Consider the following 19,537-nt stretch of genomic DNA (forward strand, 5'->3'; position numbering starts at 1 on the left):
GGAAACATAGGGCAGATTTTATTGACCTGTTTTTACAGACAAAGAAAATTAGGACTGAAAAGTTACATGAAGGTTTCTGGTCAAGAAAGACAAGTGTATTTATATTTGGGTATTCTAGTCTGCTCCCTAAACAAACCAAAGGCAGATCAAATTTAAAAATGAAAAAACAAGAAGACATAACCAGACTCAAAGTCAAGAACAGAAGTAAACTAACAAAAATGGTGAAATGGGTTGAAATTGTAAGCCTGTTAGACTTTAAATTTGGAAGCTGCTGGAACAGCTAGAAGATTAACTCCTAAGTTAGAGCTGGGAGGCAGGCTCACTGATTGAAGACAAAGACAGGGACTAAGGTACCAATCTATGCCCCAATGAGAAAGAAGATGGAAGTAAAAGAATGGTAGCAATCTCCACCTGGAGCTGTAGTATTTGGAATGTGCTAGGCTTAGAGAAGCAGACTCAGACACAGACACAGAAGCACTGGAAAACCAGCTAATCTCCAGACTAACTCTCTTGTCTACAGTAGTACCAATGTCACTCTGGCTCAGGGGACACCAAGCCAACGATGGGAAAACAGCTCTGAAAAAAAGCCCAAAGAGCATTTTGGAGATAACTGCCAAATTGTTTGATAAGGAAGGAAGTGACAAAGAAAAAGAAGATAAAGAGGAAGAAAAAAAAATCAAAAGCCTTTCACTAAAATGAATGTAAACATCAGATTTTAAAATAAATAAATTAATGCTAAGAAAGGCCACAAAACTACAAGTAAAATTTAACTTTTATATTGCAGTCTGACAAAAACTTAGAAATATATTTTAAATATGCAAAGAGATAAAGGATAATTTTCAATTAAAGGGTATATAACTTGAAAAGCAAAGAAAAATGAAACTTGAACAAGGGAATATGAAATAAGTAGGAATAGAATATTAGAAATAAAAAATATGGCATTAGGAAAAATACAACAGGCAAAACAAACACTAAGATATAGATAAAGACAGAGAAATTGCTAAGTTGCAAAATGGCTCAGAAGAATTTACTCAGATTACTGCTTCAGAAAAAAGGAACATTTGAAAATAAATGGCAGAGCAGTTGAAAACCTAGTGAGGTATATTGAAAGGTGTCAACATTCAGTAAGAGTTTCAGAAAAATACAATGTAAAAAACCAACAAAAAAGCTGAAAATAGTCTGTAAAGACAACTTCAGCAATCCCATTACTGGATATATACCCAGTAATATAAATCATTCTATCATAAAGACAAGCACATGTTTGTTCATTGCAACACTATTCACAATAGCAAAGACATGGAATTGACCTAAATGCCCATCAGTGATACACTGGATAAAGAAAATGCGGTACGTCTATACCATGGAATACTATGCAACCATAAAAAATAATGAGATCATATCCTTTGTGGAAACGTGGATGGAGCTAGAGGCCATTATCCTTAGCAAACTAACCCAGGAACAGAAAACCAAATACCGCATGTTCTCAGTTATAAGTAGGTGCTCAGTGATGAGAACATGTGGACACAGAGGGGACCAGCAGACACTGGAGCCTATTGGAGGCTGGAGTTTGGGAGGATAAAGAGGGTCAGGAAAAATAACTAATGAGTACTAGGCTTAATACCTGGGTGACAAAATAATCTGTATGACAAACCCCTGTTACCTGAATTTGCTTATTTAACAAACCTGGATTTATACCCCTGAACTTAAAATAAGTTGGAAAAAAAAAAAAGTATAGTATTGAATCAGTAGAACGGAACAGTGTCCAGGTAAATACACACCTACATAGGTGATCGCTGGAGGAGTTTACAGAGGAAGGAGTCACTGGGGAAAGAGGTTGAGGATAAGATCGGACTGGGGAGGTGTTGATGGAGTTGCGTTTCACCGGAACCTGGAAAAGATAGTGGCAAAAGTGAGGACTCTTGCTTTTCAGAGACAGGCAAAGATGTGTGGGTGTGGACCGATGAAGGTAAACTTGTAAGGGATGGTAGTAAACGGAGGGAGTTCATCCCTGCTGGTCTCTGTTTACTCCGAGAGTGGGAAGGAGATAGAGGATGGTGCAGCTGCTATGGAAGTGGGAGAAGGAGTGGGCTACGAACACTCATCTGGAACAACAAGCCCCCGACTCCTGGTTTCTTTTCTGCTAAATTGCCTGCATCATTTGGTCCAAACCAATCTTCCCTCAAACCCACCACTCCTTCCCTAAAATCATAAATGTCTGCTAAACTGGGAAACTCATGAATTCCTTTATGTGAATTGCCTTCAGCAAGTAATTTATTGCTATACTTAAGTCCCAAATTACTTCCGTTTGTAGCCACAATTATTTAAAAAAATAATTTTTAAACTTTTGGAATAGAGATGACAGAATGAAATGATTATATTTCTTTTCATAATTGTTAGAGATAAACAAAAAGATATGTAAATGAAAATATTTTAAACAAAGAAACATAGACCCTATCTTTTAGTATTTCTTCGTATTTCTTCATTTGGAGGTTAGGACTAAGGATTTACAAATACACCTATAAAAAGTATCAATTACCTGTATTTTGTTATTGGAGCTCCAAATTCCATCCAATGCAACAAGTTGTTAAGTACCTTTTAGGCTCAAGATATTGTGTTTATGGGAAGGGAGAAGAAGGAGCTGTACAAAATACAGGAAGCCTTTGGCTGTGGAAATGTATAATGCTCTTACATAAAGCAGCATTATTCCAAGTAATTTCAATCTCCAGTAGTCTGCACTTTTTCCGCAGGCTTGGAGATAGATATATGATTTCCAAATAGGTGTGTTTTCCCATCACAGCTGACCTTCAGGTTTGCTTGAAGCAATCCTGCTGCTCCTACCACCTCACCTTTGTTTAATGAGAGCCATTTCCTAATGCCAACGTTGGGTTAATGGACTGAGATGGGAGAAAATCAAACATATCTCTCCATTTTACACCAGATTGTCTTTACGCCTTGTGGCTTTAATCACTCAATCCTACTCACATCTGCCATAATAACAATTATGGGTTTTCTACTGCTTTCTCACCCAGGAGGATATGTCAGAGGATAGCAACATCTCCTGAAGAAAGGAAGGGCAAATTCTTAATCTTTTTTTAGCGTCATAGGTAATAATTTTCTTCTGCAAACCCCCAAGGAGTACTCCTTTTGTCTCTTACACCCACCATTCCCACAGGTTCATGGCTCTGCTTTGATTTACAAGTTTTCTTCTAGCCTTTTCTCTTCTGAGATAAGTTTTAATTATGTAGACAGATTGTAAAAGTCTCTTTCTTCTTGTAAACAACTATTCCTTTGTTAGTACTAGATTTTGTTTAACTGGTTTCCTCCTATCTGAATCTTCTTATGTACCCAGGAATTATGTCTGTTCATTGTTTAATGGCAGCATCAAGAGAAGAGAAAGCTGGCTTCATTTCATAGCTTCCCTTGAGGGATTCAATTTGGAACACCTCAAATTGCAAATCTCCCTTAGGAACTGTTCTTTGTTACATATGTTTGGAAACCCATAATATTTTAGTTTAGATTCAATATAAGAGCAAAGTATCACCCATCAAATAAGCAGTATGATAATACTCTCTACTCTTCTACTTACTTAAAAACTTTCTTTACTATTTGAATCAAGGAAATGCCTAAAATCCTCAAAAGCACTAGTGAAGTGTTAAACAGTTGCCCCTTCCTCAGAGAACTCAGAGAATTGGATTTGAGAAAGCATCTTAGGTAGCGCTGACAAATAGCTCTTACCCTGGCCCCTTCCAGGTCAGAGCTAAAATATAAAGAAAATAAGTATTCAGACCAGGGGCAGTGGCTCACGCCTGTAATCCCAGCACTTTGGGAGGCTGAGGCGGGTGGATTGCCTGAGGTCAGGAGTTCAAGACCAGCCTGGCCAACATGGTGAAACTGAGTCTCTACTGAAAATACAAAAGTTAGCTGGGCATGGCTCGCAGCTGTAGTCCCAGCTACTCGGGAGGCTGAGGCAGGAAAATTGCTTGAACCTGGGAGGTGGAGGTTGCGGTGAGCCAAGATTGCACCACTGCACTCCAGCCTGGGTGACAGAGCGAGACTCCATCTCCAAAACAAACAAAAACAAAAACAAAAAACAGAAGAGAAGTATTCACGACATGACATTTTTTTCATTCTGCATAAAAACTTTTAACTGTTTGGTGTTTTTTTTTTTCCTAATCAAGAAATCATTCTAATTCCTTAGTACATTCACTTCCAGTTCTGACCTTCTTATATTGTCTTTGAAGCCCATTTGTGTGAGAATTGGTTTTTTATTTTTTTTTTTTTTTTTTTTGAGACAGGATCTTGCTGTGTTGCCCAGGGTGGAGTGTAGTGGCACAGTCACAGCTCACTGCAGCCACAGCCTTTCAGGCTCAAGGGAAATGCCAGCCCCAAGGACTATAGAAACTCAGGGGTGACAGGAGGGCTCCCATTGAGTCATCTCATGTTTTGATTTCTGAGGCCACTTTTTGAGCTCCTTTAAGAGATAAGGAATTCTCTCACCACAAAGTTAAATGTGGTGTCATGGATATCAGCTATAGTTTGGTTTTTGGTTTGTTTGTTTGTTTTTTATTTGAGACAGAGTCTCACTCTGTTGCCTAGGCTGAAGTGCAGTGGCCTGATCATGGTTCACTGCAGCCTCCACCATCCTGGGCTCAAGTGATCCTCCCACCTGAGGCTCTCCAGTAGCTGGGACTATAGGCACATGGCACCACGCTGGGCTAATTTTAAAATCTATTTTATTTTTTGTAGAGACAGGGTTTCACCATGCTGCCCAGGCTGGTCTTGAACTCTTGAGGTCAAGCAGTCCTCCTGCCTCAGCCTTCCAAAGTGTTAGGATTACAGGCATGAGCCACCTCGCCAGCCCTGAAAATTGGTTTTGCCAAGAATACCTAAATATTATCCTTTAACCAGACAAGCAATTTCCCACAGCAGTTTTTAACTTTTAACTGGCACCCCGTAAAACACCTATTAAACAGGCAAAATCAATATTTTCCCTCAAAGACTCTCCTTAAAGATTTTGAGGCAATGGAATAGAAGAGATAACTTTTTGATGCAGCAATGTGCATGGTATCTTCACACTGAAGAAACATTTATTCAGCTCACCCATAGGGGTTGTGTTCTGTGGCCAAGGAACAGAGCCAGGGTTTCTGGCCAGCATTAGATACAAAGCCACGACCTTGGTCCCATTAGCCGGGCTGCTCACCAGGTGAGCTCACCAGGCAGGTTACTGCATACTTGTGTGGCAGTTCATTGGGAACAGGGAGTCTTTTTGTTTGTTTGTTTTTTCTATGTTTATTTTTATTTTATTTTACTTTAAGTTCCGGGATACATGTGCAGAACATGCAGATTGTTACATCGGTATACCTGTGCCATGGTGGTTTGCTGCATCTATCAACCCATCATCTAGGATTTAAGCACTGCATGCATTGGGGATTTGTCCAAATGCTCTCCCTCCCCTTGCCCCCATCCCCTGACAGGCCCTGGTGTGTGATGTTCCTCTCCCGGCATCCATGTGTTCTCACTGGGGAACAGAGATTCTTAATGTGGGTTTCAGTGAAGGTACATGGACACTTTGCCGTTTTATGCAAGATTTTTTATGTGATTATACTTTTCTAAAGAGAGGGCTCACATTTTCATCAGATTCTCAAAAATGGATGTGATTTTTTTTTAAATAAAAAGTTAAGATTATATTAAACGAGATTGTTCTAAAAGAAAGTCTTTTCAGTATTTTTAAAAAATAAAATAGCTCTTTATTACTGAGGTAGATTTCAGTGATTTCATGTTATTGTGGGAGGGGTCCTTGAACCCTGACCTTTTAATATTTTTCTTTTTATTCCTCTGAAGGATTTTAAATGTGCCCTTTAAATTGGAGAAATCTGTTACTTTATATGAGAGAAAAATGATAGAGTACAGCTTCCATTTTTGAACTTTATATATTCTTAACAAAGGAGGTGATTTTTCCTTACGTTCTGCAAACATGTTTTTCAAAACCCATCCTTTAACAACCCATTCTGTTATTCTTCCTACTCGCAATTATTTTAAGTTATCCCAAACCTTACTTTACACTTTACAATATAGGAGGACTGAAGTCTGGCCAGACTTTGCCTAACTAAATGTTAGGATGTTACTTATAAACTGTAGGATAATACATTCCTTAGATAAGATAAAAGTATGCAATAGAAAATCGCCATTCTAAGAACACCTTCTAGAGTCATGTCTTCAGAGCATTGGTGTGCACATTAAGTCTTCAGCGTTGTTGAGATACTGCATATTTATACCATATTTGAGAATTAATGTTAGCAGACATGTACAATGCAGATTTCTTTTTAAAATTCTAGGTTACTTTATGGAATGGGCCCTTAGAGAACAAGAAAAGACTGAAGTTTTACAGGAAAACAAATCGTGTGGTCTTCAGATTCTGAAATGAGGAGAAATGCAGCCATTTGAAATGGTCATGAACCCCAAACAAGTCTTCCTCTCTGTGCTGATATTTGGAGTAGCTGGGCTACTCCTCTTCATGTATTTGCAAGTCTGGATTGAAGAACAACACACAGGTAACACATGTGCGTTTTCTTCTCTTTTAATTGTAACAATAATAGCTATTTTAAATTGGTTGTGATGCTTATTCATATATTAAGAATCACAATATTTTCAACAACAAAAAATGAGTCAGAAGCTAAACTTGCCAGCTCCTAAAAGGAAGGAAAATTATACAACTCTGGTAGGCATTTGTTCGGTGGCTTAACAATGGGAATTTTTGTTATCTCAGTGGGGAATAGTCGTGCTCCCATAGTCCAGAGAGAACTGCTTGTAGAGAATTTGTCTTCAAAAGTATAGCATTTATCCTACTTCTTGTCTGTCCGTGGAGCATCAGGCATAAGCCTAAAAGGAGGTGAATGTACGGCAGGCTGTCCTTTAATTCCTTCTTAATTTATGTGGATACTCAAAATTGGTATAAATATCATTTAATACCTTTATTATAAAGGAGGGGTTGGCAAATCTTCTCCATAAAGGACTGGGTCATAAATATTTTACTCTTTGCAGGCCATAGCATCTCTACCACAACTACTCAACTCTGATAATATATCAAGAAAATGTCATAGATTACATGTAAACAAATGGATCAGGCTGTGTTCCAATAAAACTTTATTTACAAAAACAGCTGGTGGGCAAGATTTGGTCCACCGGCAATAGTTTACTGATCCCTGCTGTGCTCATCTTGTACTTTTCTTTTTTAATTTGCAATTGCTGCACATTGGAGGCACTCAATTACTGTTAAAAATGATTGTATTTATAATGATATAGTATTATTAAAGTAAAAGACTTAGAATATCATAGAAATTTATACATACAGTTGTTGTGAAGTTCTGATGGCTTCCATTGGTAGAAATAGACTATGGCTTATGACTGTTAAGGATAATAAAGTAAAAACAAAAGAATTATTTCTCAATTGTCTCCAATTGTGGCCCATTTTCAAGTTATTCTAGATATAAAACCCTTTAGAATCTTCTCCAAAAGACAATTTAATACTGAGTTACAACTATGATTATTTTTTAAATTGTTTCCATTTTTAAATTCCTTTCTTTGGTTTATCCTCATACTTTTTTTTTTTTTTTTCATGAGACAAGATTTTACTCCTGTCACCCAGGCTGGAGTGCAATAGCATGATCTTGGCTCACTGCCACCTCCACCTCCCAGGTTCAAATGATTCTTCTGCCTCAGCCTCCTAAGTAGCTGGGTCTACAGGCACACACCACTGGACCCGGCTAATTTTTGTATTTTTTGTAGAGACAGGGTTTCATCATGTTGACCAGGCTAATCTTGAATTCCTGAGCTCAAGTGATTTACCTGCCTTGGCCTCCCAAAGTTCTGAGATTGGGATTACAGGCATGAGCCACTGCCCCTGGCCAACGCTTTTGATGTATTTAATTTATATAATAACCTTTGTGAAAAGAGATTGCATATAATGATTTTCTGAAGAATATGTAACATATTGTCAAAATATATTCTTAATTCCCTTTACAATTTACATAAACTATTATGTCAACTTTTCTATACTACTGAAATAATTTATCATAATAACATCATATTTAATGAAATCACCTGTAGTAAAATATATAGGCTAATTCTTCCTGAAATATAACCCTTAGCATAGATCCTGTAACATAGTAAGCCTTCAGTAGGTGTTTGTTGAATGAATGCATGCATGCATGAATGAATGAATGAATGAATGAATGGATGGATGGATTGAAAATTCACTGAAGACTATAGACTGAAATACAGCAAAGGAGGAAGAAAGAAAAAGATCTCATTGTTTCGAGTTTTGCTAATATCATGGTCTCATAACAAATTTCACAAAAAGACTATCACAGCAAGATTTTAAAACTTAAGGGAAAATGTATTCATATATATAGACTACTATTTGGCAGAAATGTGTTTAATCTGTCACTAAGAAATTATATATCTAAGGAAACAGGTTAATAATACCATACATATAAAATGTAGTTTACCAAATATGTCCATAAGCATTAATAGCTACCATTTATGGAGAGCTTAATAAGTGCCAAATGTTTACATAAATTTTCTGTAATCCTCATATCTTACTAGGTGAGTATTATTCTAAATTTACAGATGAGGAAAATGAGACTTCAGAGGGTTTAGGGGCATATCCAAGGCCTTGCATGGCCTTGGTGCAGAGGGGAAAGCCTGGATTTGAACCCAGGTTGTACTGCTACGAGGTCCATGCCTCCGCACGATGTGTCACGTCCATGAAGGAAAAAGGTGAATATTATTATTTCTCTACAGCACAGATGAAGCAAAGAAGACTCAGAAAGTTTAAATGACTTAACCTGTAGCTACAAAGCTACACGTTTTTGAAGTGTAACCCATACCTAGGTTTTCCTAATTCTCAGAATCCCTAAAAGAGTCTCCTAACCAAAACACTGGATTATGTAGACATATAATTATAAATGCAGTAGCATCAGTACAGATGTTTTAAAATCACTGAAATTGGTCAATTAAATGACATACAGATGTGTAAACTCTTCTACAAGCTTAAGTCTTGAGTTCATAATTTTCCCAAGTGTTGGAAAATTATTTTCCTTGGTTAAGATTGACTGATAAAACACCACTTATTCTGTTGAATTTTATTTGTAATGTTGCTAGAAGTGCTTTTCCCTGATTCTTGATATATTTTAAATGCATTATGTAATATTTCATAAGCTACTCATGACAAAAAGCATAAATGTAAAAGTCCAGAGTCCTGTGGATAACCATTTCTCTGAAGAAAAACTGTAATATTCTTCAAGAAGACTTCCATCTGAAGTTCTGCCTTATACTAGGTTAGTGCTGTGGGTTGAAATTCTGCAGTTTTCTAGGTAGGCAGACATTTATGGTTTTTTTTGTGTGTGGGTTTTTTTTTTTTTTTTGTATATGTGTTTCAAATAACATCAGGAGCATTAGGAATTTTTACAGGCAATCTCTTTTTAAATAAATAAATATATGAATATGTGCTTTGATGTTAAGTTTAAAAAATGGAAAATCTGTCTTTTGGACACTTTAGAACTGTCACTCAAAGAAACTTTCAAAGATGAGCTGGTTTGGTTCCTAGACTTTCTATAAGTAATGCTGGTTTTAAAATCTAAATGGCTTTGATCTCACATATATTTCAGTTATATATGAGAACTCTTAGGTTTTCTTCCTGTCTTTTATTTGAGGCCTTTCAAATCTAAGATATGGACTATTTTCTAAGCCTCCCTGGTTTTCTTGTTTTGTTTTTTTTTTTGTATTAAAATAAAATACTTTAGAATTCAAAAAATCTGAAATATGCTCTGATATACTGGTAAAGGATTATGAAAACAGATTTTTTGGAAGTAAAGAGAAGCTGTATGACAGAAATTAAAATCTATCCAATTATGCAGTAGAGTTCCATAATACCAGCTACTTTTTCAGTATCACTATCAATTAATTTATCCATTTCTTAGTTCTAATTTGCAGTATGTTGATATGTTATCACAAATTTTATTTTATGTTTTTTTTTTCGTAGTTGTTAAAGGTACAAACTTTTTATTCAGAAGGATCTTGAAATCTCAGATCTGTTTGTTAGCTTTGTAACCCTGGGCAAATTTCTTTGCCTCTCTAAGCCTCAGTTTCCTTATCTGTAAAATGAGCATAGTCATATTTTCCACATAGGGTTGCAGTGAAGATTAAAGGAGACAATGCTTGCAAAGCACTCAGCATGGTGCCTGGCAAACAGTAATGCACAATGAACATGAGCTGTTATTATTATCCTGGAAATGACGCAGAACATCTGCAAACTTGCTTCTTCTGAGTTGCCACAATTAAAACTCAGCCACAATTCAGGAAAACTTAATTGTGCCCAAGCTTGTGCCTTGACTGATTAAGGTTAAAAAAAAAAAAAAAAAAATTGAAGGCTTAGATCCAACTTTGGTTAAATTACCTGGGAGAAGCTAATTGGCACAGAGCCATTCTGGTTCCCAATGTAGAAGCTGGCAGGAGAAGGATAGAATTGAGTGCATAGACAGAGGTCATTGTCCAGGGACATCTCGTGTCCATACAAGCTGCCTCTACGGGCAGAGGAATCACTCATCCAGCACTGTTTCTTGAAGACTTAACAATTGGGTGTGCCGAGCACCATGGTGAATACAGCCATATAATAGCGAGCCAGATATAATCCTTTTTCTCAAGGAGACTACAGTCAAATGAATTGTAAGGGAGAAAATGGTCCTGAGTTCAGGCCAAGCCGCTGGGACAAAAGGAGTCCTTTGTGACACAAAAGGGATAGGCCATCCATTATGGGACAAACTAATGAGTTGGGGGCAGAAGAAGCAGTGTAGTCGGTTGTCAGGGATAGAATTGCTGACCAGATAGAAGCACTAGAAGGAGGGGAGTGGAGACTGGGCAGATGATAGCGTGCAGAGGACCCAGAGGACCAGAGGAGGGCAGAGAGCTGTGGGTATGATGCCGCAGTGATGAGGGCTGGTTAGGATAAATCACAAGAATGGCGTGTTGTTTATTTTTTCCCCCAGCTACTGTTTAAGTTTGCAGTTTGGCACTTTTTATCTAGTTAGACTCTCACTGCTAAATGGAACTCATACCAAAAGGCAGGGTGTGTAACTGTTACGTGTGTGCCATAAGACAGCGTTGAGACCCTCTAACGACAGAGTCACCATCACAGCTTTAGATAAGAATTCAAAGATCCTCTTGAACCCACCTGTTTTTTAAAAATACAAATTGGATTACATCACTCCCACGTTTAAAACTTTTCGGTCATATCTCATTTCCTTTAACAAAACCTTCTCCCCAGGGCCCACAGCTGTGTGAGCTGTAGCCACCACCTGCCTCCTCAGTGTCATTCTCCATTCACTCACCATGCTTCCGGAGCCACCTCTCTTCCTCTGCTAAACCAAGACCTTTGCTGACTGGATGTGCTCACAGTTTCAGGAGCCTGGGATCCCTTTTGTTATCTCACCTGTCAGGGCTTGGCTCAGATGTCACCTTCTTTGATCACCCCCACAGTCAATCAGTGCCTCTCTCTCTCTCTCTCTCTCTCTATATATATATATATATGTGTGTATATATATATATATATATATACACACACACACACACACACACACACACATATATAAATAAATCAACATATATAGATTATATAATTGTGCATATAAATATAATCAATTATATGAGTTAACATAATAGATAATAAATTATCTGTTGATTACATGTATAAATCAATCTGTACATCTTATTCATTTTCTTCAGAGAAATTATCACAATCAGCAATTGCCTCCTTAATTAATTGTTGACTTATTGTCTGTATCCTTTCCTATTTTGTGAACTCTGTATGGACAGAGAGCTTGTCTGACTTCCCTCAGCATCCCCTTTTCATAGCATGAAACCTAATATGTGACAGGTGCTCAACAGTATTATGTGTGGGTGGATAAATAATACTTTGCTTGGTTTTCCAGTATCCCCGTCTAATGACCACACAGACTGTGTTTGACTCCTGGGGACAAAAAATTCACTCCTTCCCAAGGTATCCACTCATCTTACAGCAACTTCCTCAGAAAGGCTCCATATATTCAGCAAGAACTTGCATTTTAACTTCTGCTTAACAACTTGCGCTACCTGCATCCCTGACACTTCATGAGGCTCATCCTCCTTTCATAGCATAGTCTGATCATTTTCATGGAGAATGAAACCCCAAATTTTTGAGACACATTTTCACTCTGTCACCCAGACTTCTTAACCATTTCATGGAGAAGACAATCTGGTCACTCTTGCCTGGACCATGACACCTACTATATAACTCCGTTTAAAACATGATGTTACTATTCCCGTGTGTAACTTGTGTTAGAAATATGCATGTGTAACAACACTTTCTATCAAGTAATGAAGAGTTATATACACATATTTTAAAATATACAAAGCAGTAAAAATCAATACAGATCCCATCTAATAGTTTACATTATATATTTTCCTGAGATTTTCCAGAGTCAAGTTTAGTTTCAGTCATTCCAAACTGAAACCATTTCCTCAATGTAGCCTACATTACAAAAATCTGTCCAAATAACTTCTAAGCATTTCTATCTAGGACCAGTAATTTTTTAGCTATTTATTGATAACAATTTTTCATGTTTACTTAAAACCCAGAAACTTCTTTAAAAGCTTCATAAAACTTTTGTTTGAAAACAAGAATGGCAGCCTTGTAGTTTCAGCAGTTATCAGGTCCCAGGCAATGCTCTAAACACATCCCACCCATTATATCATTTAATCCCACAACAAGTCTGAGACAGGTACCATTAGTATTCCCATTTTTCAAGATAAGAAAACTGAGGCTAAGCAAATAAGAAACCAGAAGTCTGATTCAAGCAGCCTCATTCTAGGACTCCAACTAAGCCACCCTGCAGTGTGCAGAGATGGTGAGCATTGTAGAGTCTTGCTAAGAGAAGGCACTAGAGAAAGACACAGTGCACTGGCCAGGCAATGGGCTGCCTGGGCAGTCACTCCAGATGCAGAATGACACTCCATGCTTCCAGACCACACCACGCTCCTGGCATGCCTCGCTGTGCCACAGTAGGTCATCACGTGTGTCCTGGTTGGACAACCTTTCCTGGGTTCCTGTGAAACCTGATCTCTTATTTCCACAAGTGAGCCTTCTCCATTGCTCTGGATAAACTGTGGTATCTCCCTTTCTTGCCCCTCAAAAGCCTAACACTCAAGTAAACTGAAAAATATTATCCAATCCAATAGTGGTTCTCAAACTTTAATGTACATCAGCATCCCCTGAAGGTTTGGTTAGAACAGACTGTTGGGCTCCACCCCCAGAGTTACAGATTCACTAGATCTGGGATGGGGCCCAAGAATTTGCATTTCCAACAAGATTTCTGTGGACCCTGATGCTGCAGATCCAGGGATTATATTTTGAGAACCCCTGATCCAGAGTCTCTGTACCCAAAATGTGGAAAGCAGCAGAAGCAACAGCGTCACGTGACAGCTGTTAGAATTGCAGACCCTCGGCACCCACACAGGCCTGCTAAATGGGAATCTGCATTTTAATAAGAATCTCAGGTGCTTGCTGCACATGGTGAAGTGAGAAAAGTACAGTTAGATCATGGTTCTCACCAGCTGCTTGAGAAAGACCAGATGTTTTAAGGAACACGTGCCTTGGTCCACACCCTGACATGTTGATTTTGGTTCCTGGCTTCCTCCCCAGAGATGCTAATTTGCCTGGCTGGGAATGTGGCCCTGATATGGGGAGTTTAAAAATCCCCCCAGGTGATTTTAATATTCAGCCAAGGTTCTGAACCACTGACCCAGAGGTACTGACTTTGGCTGATTTATTGGCACTTCCTCTTACCTCTCACTCATCTACAAGGCATGCACTAGAAGAAAAAAGAGTGGTCACTGTAATACTTATATTAAGCTGACAGAAGAGGAGAAAGACTGTAAACAGTATGTCTGAGGTCTGCATTTTCACCAAGACAGGCTTCAAGCTATAAAAAGTTGAACAATAAAATGAGGCCAACAAAGCGAAATTATTTCTAAACCCAGCAAATATGACTGCAGTATAGATCAGCTGACCCAGCCAAGGAGTCAGACAGAAAAATATACTCTTCCCAAACAAGTGTTTGTTCTCCATATGAAATGGCTCACTACTGCTTCCTGTCCTTCTAAAGCACATTTTTGTCCCTTGTTTTGTGTTATTTTTAAAATTTTTTAATAAGTAAAAATTGTATACACTTACGGTATACAACATGATGTCTTAATACATGTATAACCTGCAGAACGGTCAAATCAAGCCACTTAACATATGCATAATCTCACATACTTATTTTTTGTGTGTGGTAAAAACCACTTAAAATCTCCTTTCTTAGCAATTTGAAAATATGCAGTACAATATATTGTTATTAACTATAGCCAGCATAGTGTACAATAGATGTCTTGATGTAATTGTCTCTAACTGAAATTTTTTGTTTTCTGACCATCTCTCCAGAACTCAGAAACTTTAAAATTTTTTCTTGTATACTTCTAGTTAGATTTTTTTCCTGACTTCTACCAGTTTCTTTCTGATTCATGCCAAATAAGTACAATGTCTGAATTTAGGATTCAACATTAACATCTAAGGTCAATGCTTTAGTTATGAATTATCATTGCTAAATATAACCCCACCTTTTAAAAACTCATTGTCACCAATCCATGCTCTGTAGGACTCTGGTCCTGAACATATTTTGCCTGAAAATACTTTTTTTTGGTCAGTGATGTGACCTTTCAGTAGGTCAAGGTTCTATTCAAATCCTACATGCTACTATCAGCGTCAAGTTGGCCAAAATAGATGGTGACTTGTGCTAGTTTTTGTTTGTTTTTGTTTTGTTTTGTTTAAGCGCTATAAACATCAGTAGTCCTGGTTGTATTTCAACCCTCTCACTTTGTATGAAAATGAAAAGTAGTAGCTGCAAGCTTCTGATTTCAGGCAAAGTAAAGCCACCTTATTGCTTTTCCTCAGATAATTGATTCTGGTCTGTGCATCTGGTGTTTCGAAGGAGACTTCATCTTGCTTTTTTTTCAGACTAAGTACACTTTCTTTCTCTATACTGAAGCATATTTTTGGCATAGAAAGTTTTGTTTCTAGACTGGACTGATATAATTCTTTTCCCCTGAACCTCTCTGATGGGAGAGTCTATTCTTTTCCTCTAAAAAGCAGACCGTATATCCTGATTGTGATGTTGCTCTTTTGAAATTACATTTTCTTTCAGGTCATCTTTGTATACCTGAGCTAGAACAAAGCCATTTTTTACATAGAAGGATTTTATGTTTACTGTCAATCATATACTCAGGGAAATAAAATTGTTTTTCTTTACAAAGTCACTCATTGGAATTACTTTCTCTTATATCTGTAAGTGTGGCAAGCAATGTTTTTAATCAAATGAGTACATGCTCTCGCTGCCCACTTCCGGACAGTGCCACACCTCATCTTCCCGCTACATGATTATTCTCATGTCAGGGCTGTTTCCTCTTCCTGGAGCCCGTTTCCTTGGCCATTTCCATGACTGATTTTTCTGAATCCTTCAGGGTACAGCTCAATATCACCTTCCCCAAACATCCTATGTAAAGTGGAAGTTTTCTCTCTCTGCACCTGTCTTATGGTTTCTTAAAATTTACTTCATGGCACTGATCTCAATTTGTAATAATTCCTTTTGTTTGCTTACATATGCCCTGCATCTCCCAGTAAAATGGAGGCTTCCTGAGGGCAGGAAACTTGTATTTTACTCACCAGAGTCCCACAGCTGCTCCTGCTTCCAGATGCAGATTTCAGTCCTTACCTTGCCATGTACCCCCAGCAACCCTATTCACTCAGCCAACTACAACTCAGCTCTGTGGGCTGTCTTAACTCTCTGCCCCAGCTTTTCGAGTCTCTTGTATTCTGTGTACTGTCCCCTGCTTTTGCCCCATACCCCAGAAGTGAAGGAGTCATGGATGTCAAGTTGCTTAAAGTCTTCTGAACCTGAATAACATGCAGCAGCGAAGCTTTGCAACAGAGTCGATCCCATCAACATAGATGTTTAACATCTAGTAATATATTGAATGTGTTTGTTCTCCCAATATGTTTTGAGCAATATAAACAATGATGCACTTGCTATCTACAAAGTGGTACCAGGAACTGCCATATTACAATGTAACCCTTCATTTGTTCTGTTGGCAGGTACCTGGCCAATGCTAGACCTGTCATTCATAGTGTACCACACATGATGAGTATAGTAAAATTATCGTCCAGGGGATGGAAGGCTAATCAAAATTTGGCCAGTGATTCCCTTTCTGGGGATTCTGGCTTTTGAGATTTGGAATATAGGCTGAGTACCTGGACTATCTGATGCAAAGCTCAGAAGCTTGTTCAGCTGCTTTCTACCATGTGGACCAGAGCAGCTGAAGATTCTAGGCTTAGAGCAAGAGAAAGAAGAAAAGCAGACAGGAAGAAAGGAACAGAGTTATATACAGGGAGCCCCAGCAACTGTTGGGGTCCCTTGATCCATTTCCTCCCAGGTCTAACACTATTCCTACTCTTTCTTAATTTTCTTTCCTACCCTCGGTGAGCACTCATCTGTCTCAGAGAAGGCTTATTGAATTTCAGAGGGGCCTCATAATGAACCCCATTAGCTCTATTTACCTCTTAGAGTAGAGGGTGAAGCAGAGGATGGCACAGAGCAATCCTTCTTTACTATTTTTAATTCATTTTATACCACAAACCCCAAGGTACTGCCTTGTTCACTCCTGTGCCCTACCACTGAGCATGGTGCCTGGCACTTAGTAGACACTCAGTAAGTCTTAGCTGTATGAGTGAATTCACCCCAAAACTAAGCTCACCTAAGCTAAGGAAGACAAGTGAAGCTGGTGTTTCGCTCGATTTTTCAGAAGTTAAATTGCTTGGTTTGGCGTGGGGTGGACATTTTCTCCAGGGATATCCTGAAATGTCTTCCTTGAGGTCAGAAATGTTACCTATAGTTTATTTTTCCTTTTGCTATACAGTATTTTGTTTGAACAAAACACTGGATCATCATTTAGCTGACATGTTGTGAAGAAAAGTCAAAACTTGAATGAGGAATTATAGAAGATAACCTTTTAAGGTCTCTTACAATGTTAAATTTTATGTGACTATCATTTTGTGTCTAAAGGAGATGTTAATGGAAAAAACTAATCTCTGTGAAATATTTTAAAGCTTATTCTGAGCCGATAGAAGTGACCAGAGCCCAGGGTAAACACAAACTCAAGATGCCTTTAGTAAGTGGCCCCAAGTTGGATGACGCTTTGGTTTTGTACATTTTAGGGAGGTGGGCATTACAGGCAAAGACATAATATATGAAAGGTATGCATTGGTTTGCCTAGAAAATGCAGGGTATCTTGAAGTGAGGGCTTATAGGTTAAAAATGGATTAAAAGATTCTTTAACTTACAACTGGTTAAAGCACTAAGACTCTGTTTAAAATTTGGACTCGCAGAAAGGAAGTTTTAAATTAAAATAGGGATGCTGTGTAGCAAGATTAATGGCCTGCAGGTGTGACTTCACCCTTGCCTTTCATGGCCTTAGGTCTTATTGATACTTTATTATCTATTGCCACAAAAAGTCTGTTCTGTCAGTCTTATGATCTCGATTTTAACATGAATGGTGATCAGTTGTGTCTAAACTCCAAAAGGGGCAGGGAGGGTATAACAAGGCATGTCTGACCTTGTTTCTCATCATAGCCAGGAACTCAATTTTTCTTTTTTTTTTTTTTTTTTTTTTTTTTTTTTTTTTTTTGAGACGGAGTTTTGCTCTTGTTGCCCAGGCTGGAGTGCAATAGTGCAATCTCTGCCTCCCAGGTTCAAGCAATTCTCCTGCCTCAGCCTCCCAAGTAGCTGGAAGTACAGGTGTGCTCCACCATGCCCAGCTAATTTTCTGTATTTTTATTAGAGATGGGATTTCACGGTGTTGGCCAGGCTGGTCTCGAACTCCTGACCTCAGGAGATCCACCCGCCTCGGCCTCTCAAAGTGCTGAGATTACAGGCATGAGCCACCGCAGCCGGCCAGGAACTCAGTTGTTTAAGATTTCTCTGGGGTCCCCTGGGCCGGGAGGGGGTCTACTTAGTCGGTGGGGAATGTAGGATTTTATTTGAAGTTTACAGAGATATTAAGAAATAAGTCTCAGAAGCTCTCCAAAATGGATTAGTATTTAATGCTCCAATTAGTAGTCTGTAGTGAAAAGTATCGTCTAGGGTACTCACTTCTTTTTTTTTTTTTTTTTTTTTTGAGACGGAGTCTCGCTCATCGCCCAGGCTGGAGTGCAGTGGCCAGATCTCCGCTCACTGCAAGCTCCGCCTCCCGGGTTCCCGCCATTCTCCTGCCTCAGCCTCCCGAGTAGCTGGGACCACAGGCGCCCGCCACCTCGCCCGGCTAATTTTTTGTGTTTTTAGTAGAGACGGGGTTTCGCCGTGTTAGCCAGGATGGTCTCGATCTCCTGACCTTGTGATCCACCCGTCTCGGCCTCCCAAAGTGCTGGGATTACAGGCTTGAGCCACCGCGCCCGGCCTAGGGTACTCACTTCTAACCTGCTTTGTGTCTTTGAACAAATTGGTAAATCTCTGTGCATTATGGTTTCTTCTCTTTTTCATACCTTCTTTCTTGCCTTCCTGAGGTAACTGCATCCTAAATTTGATGTTTATTACCACATTCCTGTATGTCTCTATGCTTTTTAACACATGCATGTATTCCATTTTCATATCTGTAGGTTATATAAAAGGTATCTATCTGTATATACCCTTTGGCAACTTGCTATTTCATTCAACAGTAGGTTTTTGAGATTTATTTGCATTGATATATGTAACTCTCGGTCATTTACCTAACTGCTAGCTAATACCTCATTGTATGAATGAGCTGCAGTTTATATATACATTCTCCAACTGATGCACATTAAAGTTGTTTCTAACTTTTGACTGTCACACATAATTCTGCTAAGAATATCATTATATAATCTCTTTGTTTACGTGTTTGAGTGCTGCTATAAGGGGCTGAACTGCGTATTCTCCAAAATCCTATCAGCTTCAAAATTCTATGCTTCCATAGTATATCTTTTCGTCTGCTGACATGAATCCAAATTAGGGTTTCTTAAAACAGTAGAAGTGTTCAATGATAATTCTAATAAAACATACACAGAACTATTTTTTGGATACACTGATTGCTATTCAGAATTATAGCAGAAAGATATTAATATAAGACATAGAATCTGCTCTCAGTGTTTCTTTATTGGTATGCTAACAGAGTATTTCACAGTTCATGGAAAATCGATTAAAATAATTACTAGGTCATTAGTGTGGACTTTGAGTATGAGTGTAAAGATCTCACTCACTAAATAATTCATGGCAGTCAGCGAGTTAAGTACTGTTAGCAAGTATTGATTCAGTAATATAATACTACCTAGTCCAAACTATCTAATTTTCCTAATAGAAATAAACTCCTTTAAATGTCAAAGCACCATCTAGTCCCAGCC

The 19,537-nt window shown here is 38.4% G+C and overlaps 1 protein-coding gene across 3 annotated transcripts in view; it reads left to right on the forward strand.

Moving 5' to 3' along the window:
- Positions 1–19,537, forward strand: part of CHST9 (carbohydrate sulfotransferase 9) — a 292,759-nt gene that overhangs the window by 29,355 nt on the left and 243,867 nt on the right. For 2 of the 3 annotated variants that reach the window (XM_077974632.1, NM_001261472.1), the window contains 1 exon segment: positions 6,336–6,551. Coding sequence is in view for 2 of the 3 variants with exons in the window: in NM_001261472.1 (NP_001248401.1) it covers positions 6,431–6,551 (121 nt within the window). In the remaining variant the exon portion in view is untranslated. 3 annotated transcript variants of the gene reach the window in all.

The sequence above is a fragment of the Macaca mulatta genome, chromosome 18 (assembly GCF_049350105.2).
Source record: "Macaca mulatta isolate MMU2019108-1 chromosome 18, T2T-MMU8v2.0, whole genome shotgun sequence".
Lineage (NCBI taxonomy): Eukaryota > Metazoa > Chordata > Mammalia > Primates > Cercopithecidae > Macaca > Macaca mulatta.